At 47.0% G+C, this 5,061-nt stretch overlaps 1 protein-coding gene across 1 annotated transcript; it reads right to left on the reverse strand.

The window, feature by feature from the left end:
- Positions 1–378: 378 nt before the first annotated feature.
- On the reverse strand, positions 379–4,599 carry slc35d3 (solute carrier family 35 member D3). The gene is made up of 4 exons (XM_015039533.1): positions 4,042–4,599; positions 2,560–2,770; positions 1,822–1,979; positions 379–1,743 (listed from the first exon to the last, which is right to left on the reverse strand). The coding sequence occupies exons 1-4, from the start codon at positions 4,264–4,266 to the stop codon at positions 1,033–1,035; spliced, it is 1,305 nt and encodes a 434-aa protein (XP_014895019.1). The 5' UTR covers positions 4,267–4,599; the 3' UTR covers positions 379–1,032.
- Positions 4,600–5,061: the final 462 nt, after the last annotated feature.

Below are 5,061 nucleotides of genomic sequence, written 5' to 3' on the forward strand. Positions count from 1 at the left end.
TGTGGTTATGCGAGTCTTCAAATATTATAAAAACATATTTCCCTCGTTTCAGTGACAGATTATTAGGCAGAAGCCAATGTCAGTCTGGCAGCCATTTAATAGGAACTCACAGTGAACAACACACACAACAAACATCTTTAAACAGCTGACATGATGGAGTCCCTGTATCCTCTCATAACAACAAAAACAATCAAACGTTGTTCTCTTATTGAGCCTGAGGTTTTAGAAACAGCTTACAGTAAATTAAAAAGGCCACAGTGGAAATCAAATCGTTGTGACTCTGAGTTTTTCCCTTCTCAGCTGTGAAAACACTGAAAACAACAACAACAATAATAATAATAATAATAATAATAATAATAATAAACATTTTTGGCATTTTGAGACTCATAAGTTCAGAACAAAACCAGAAAGAAAAAAGCAACAGCAGTTTAATAAAACCTAAAATAAAAATTCACCTGCTGTGTGGTGAAGAAGTAAAAACGTCATAGAAACTAAATTGTTAGTTAAATTTCTTCGTTTGGTTCTTTTAGGTAAACAGACAAACCTCAGAGCAGCGACCCGGATGACCCGACGAACACGGAACAGAACCGCTCCCGTCATGGCCGACACATTAATTTCGATTATTTTGGATTTGATGATTAAATGGGAGCAAATGAAACGTAAACCGGACCTGCAGGGTTCAGTCCAGCCGGGTTCTAACCGGACCGGGGAAACGGACCGCGTCATGCTGGCCGTGCTCTGCGCCGACCCCTCCACATGCCAAGAAGAAGCTCCGCCCCCTGCTGGCTCAAACTGGAACTGCTCATTACCATGGAGATACGGTCAGTCCGCCTCCTGGTTCTGCAGTTCTGGGACGTGAAATCTTCAGCACAGAGATAACGAAGCCAACAAGACCATCAAGCATTTGCCAAGCGGGCCGATGCAAATGAAAGACGTCCTCCGGTCTGTCCGGTCTGTCGGTCTGTCCGGTCTCCGTCCGCTGAGTTCCTTTCTGTTTCGGCTCAAGAGTCCGTTTGGGTCTCCATCCCGCCCTCATGGACTCTGAAGCTCTATGTTATCGATCAGATTTTCCTTCTTGGTGAGCTGCAGACTCCTGATAGACCTCAATGCTCCTACGAGGTTCTGGGTGGCGGACCGGCCGGCGGCGGCGTTCTCCTGGTGGAGGTGCTCCCTCTGCATCTCCAGCGCCTCTTTCTCCGTCATCACAACAGATTTCAGGCCACCGTCTCCCTCGGCGCCCCCGCCCACCGACAGCGCTCCGTTCGATAACTGAGGCGCCTCGTCCTCTTTCCTGTCTCCGCTCTCTGACGGCCCCGGCTCGGGACCGGCGGCGGACTCTTCCCCGTTCAGCGGGGGTTTCTCGGTGTAGGAGTCTCCAGGCTGCGCCGCGTCCTTCTCCAGGTCCTCGTACAAACTCTTCTTCTGCGTCTCAAAGTATTTGACCACGCAGTAGGTGATGGAGCCGATGGTGTTCACCACCACTCCGCCGATGAAGAGCCGCGTGGGCGCCACGTCTTTGAAGGCCAGCATGCCAACCGTGATGGTGGCGATGCTCTTGACCACGCCGACGAAGCTGGTGGTGACGGCCGAGTTGATGTAGGTGCAGTGCAGGGTGGTGAAGTTCATGGCGCAGCCGATGAAGATGCACAGGATGAAGATGACCGTGATCTGAGGTTCCTTCCAGCCCTCGTAGGTCCACATGTTGAGGGCGTCCATGGAGATGATAGAGCAGATGAGCAGCACCTGGAAACAGGAAGAACGTTAGAAAACAAACCAGAAACGAAGATGAAAGCAGGAAATTCCTAAAACAAGGTTCCGCACCGGAGACGCCATGATGGTGATGGCGTACTGTGCAGTCAGAGGTCCATACTCGCTCTCCAGACTGGTTTTCTGGATCAGAACCAGGTAGGAGGCGTGAATGATTACAGCCAGAACCCCGGTGACGTAACCAAACGGATCCCCGGTGAGGTCTCCGGCTCCTGCAGGAAACAACCAAGACAGGAAGTGAACCTGCAGGCCGACAGTCTGAGCTCCAGTCCATGAAGGCAGGTTTCCACCTGAGCTGTGCTAAAGAATGAATCACAATCATTAGCTAAAGTGCTACACCAACACGGTAATCAGTAGAAGCTAATGCTAAACACTACCAACATGGCAGTCTGTGGAAGCTAATTCTTAAGTGCTATACTAATATGGTATTTAACAGAAGCTAATGCTAACATGGTATTTAGCCTTGTTCTCTACTGTTTGTGTTTGTTTTTTAAAATCAAGTTACTGAGTAGAAGAGAGAGAAAGTGAGGACAGGAAACTGAACTGCTGCATAAATAGACTACACCCACTTCAAAATAAGAGCATAACTTCTTGAAGAATTTTAACCAAAACTTAGACTCAGATTTTGAACTTTTATTCAGCTGAACATTTACCAATCAGCCAGGGAAATTAGTGCTAAAGTGCTAAACTAAAAGTTAGCTCTGCTGTTAGCGGATTAGAGGAAGTGTCCGCACCACTGGACGGATGGATGGATGAACACAAACAACTAGTTCCTGAAATCCTGGCTCTTACCTGCCAGAACAGCGCCCCCTGTGGTGATGAGCACGGCGGTCACCACGCCCACAGACGGCAGCGCGTTCCGGAGCACGCACACCCCGATGCAGAGCGTGAAGAGCGGCAGGCAGCGCTTGAACACCACGTACATGGGCAGACTGAGGCCGCGCAGCGACCACAGCGTCAGCGTGGACTGCAGCGTGGACAGGATGCAGACTGGCGCAAACTCCTGCGCAAACAGGAGCAAAGTGTCCTAAACACACATCATCAGCTGCGCCGTTTTACAGCACAACGGGGAGTATTAGGGCAAGGACAAGAGAAACATAAAATAGTAAAAATATTAACAGAACAAAGTCATAAGCAAGACGTCAAATGTAATATGGATGCAACACCCAGCACTGAGGGACTCCACTCTGGGACACGGTGGTGGCAGCATCATGCTGTGGGGGGCTCCTCAATGTATGATGGGAACATTGAAGTTCTGAAACATCGGAACCGGAGTCCAGAGCTAAATGTGACAGAAAGTCTGATTGCGGATGTTCAGTAGCGGAGCTTTCAGAACCTCGGAACCGCTTGATCCCGGTTTGGTTCGGTTCGGATCCAGGTGCTGGATCTGCCCAATAGGATCCATTTATGAAGAAAACAGCAGTATATTTACACCACCTTTATTAATAAACATTCATGTTTTCTATGAATCATAACAGAAATCAGATTCACGTCATTTTTATCCCTCTGCTGCGCATGCGCAGTGAGATCCTCTGCGCTCAGGAGGACGGAGCTGCACCGGAAAATTCACGGATTTATTCTGATTAAAAAAACATAAAAAATGAGAACAAAACATTTTCTGTGTCGGAGCGGAACCGGATCTGCATATAAACCACAGGGGCGCTGCGCCACAGGGGGCGCCAGAGTAAAGGGGAAATGACTTCTAGTTGGCATTTTCTGGATCCAACATCTGGTTGTGCAGAGCCTTTAATGTAGGAACATCAGAAAATAATTTCGCCTCTGGTGAAGAAGGAACGTTTGGAATCTGTTCATCTAGAGGATTCTCTGATAACAACCATGTACAACAACTGGAGAATTTAAATTAATGAGTTTCAACATTTGATTTCCCTCTGGGATCAATTTTAATTCAATGTTGATGTTTGAAGAAGATTGTAGATCTGAAGGTTTTTAAAAGTTATCGATTGAATAAAAGAATAAAAGTTACTGATTTGTAACAGAAAACTGGAGATGAACTGAATGGACTGTTGGAGTAAAACATCCTGATGGAAGTGAGAAAAGCTGCAGAAAGTTTCCGAACCGCAGCCAGTGCGGTCCGGTTCTACAGATCGGTCCGGTCCGGTTTTCCTTCAATTTAGAGTCAAATATTTAAAAAACTATTTCAGAAGATAAATCCAACCTGCAGCAGAAATAAAACAAATAACCCCATAAAACTTGAGGTGGAACACCAGAACCGGTTCTGGGTCGAACCCCTCCAGAACCTGTTCCGGCTCCTACCTTGGCCAGCTGCATGCCGAACGGCGGCACCTGGATCCTCCCGAGCCGCCGCAGGCTCTCCAGCGCCAGCATGGCCGTGAAGCTGGTGAGGAACTGGATGAGCGTCAGGAAGCCGAACTGGTAGTTGCTGATGAGGAACTTGAGCAGGATGTTGAGCGACCCGGAGAACACGCCGTGCGCCACGGCCACGGAGATCCCCAGCAGCCGGCTCCGGAACACCTCCATGGCTTCACCTGGACCCGGGCGGCGGGGGGCCTCCAGCTGATCCTCAGGAGGGATTCTCCTCTCTGCGCTCCGGCTCCGCACTGAGGGGGAGGCAGAGCGGCGGGGGGCGGAGCGGCACGAACCGCAGCCACTCAGGAGATTTTACCGCAGCGGGGGGAGGGGGAGCCGGAGCCCGGGGCTCCTCCACGGGGGCCAAACTCCTCACATTCACGGAAAAACTTCCCAGGAACTCCGAGCTGCTGTTTCTAAAGACCCAACAAAGCTGCTCTGAAAAACGCAACTAATAATGTGATAAAACACAAATAAAAACTGTTGTTTAACATGGCTGCTAAGAAGTGGAGTAAAATAATAATAATAATAATAAAAAAAGTGAAATTAAAACGAAATTAACAAAAATATGATATAAAATGAAACTTTAATAAATTAAAATATGATGAAATGATGAATAGCGATAAATAAAACTAAATGAAATCAAATAAAAACTAAGACAACAGATTTTATGAAAAGGCTGAAACGTTAAATAAAACAATATATATAGAATAAAATATATGAAATTGCGAAAAACATTAATCACTTCAAATTAAACTCACTTTGTTTTGTATAGTTTTCTTTCATTTTTAAAAGCAGATTTTCTTCTGGTTCCTGAAAGTTTCTGGATTTATTTGCTGTAATTTTAAACAAACAGGTTTAACTTTGCGTTCAGATTGAATGTGTTCAGATCTGAAGTTCTGACCCAGTCGGGTTCTGTTTTCTCTCAGGATAAATGTTATGATTCCTGTTCAGGATGAGCTGAGC

The sequence above is a fragment of the Poecilia latipinna genome, unplaced genomic scaffold (genome assembly GCF_001443285.1).
Source record: "Poecilia latipinna isolate Pla-1442-1.1 unplaced genomic scaffold, P_latipinna-1.0 Scaffold475, whole genome shotgun sequence".
Lineage (NCBI taxonomy): Eukaryota > Metazoa > Chordata > Actinopteri > Cyprinodontiformes > Poeciliidae > Poecilia > Poecilia latipinna.

Coding starts and splice junctions, on each gene's coding strand:
- slc35d3 (XM_015039533.1), bottom strand. CDS start 4,266: ATGGAGGTGTTCCGGAGCCGGCTGCTGGGGATCTCCGTGGCCGTGGCG. Junction 1,980..2,559: donor AGGGGGCGCTGTTCTGGCAG/GTAAGAGCCAGG, acceptor TGTTTCCTGCAG/GAGCCGGAGACCTCACCGGG. Junction 1,744..1,821: donor TCACCATCATGGCGTCTCCG/GTGCGGAACCTT, acceptor TCCTGTTTCCAG/GTGCTGCTCATCTGCTCTAT.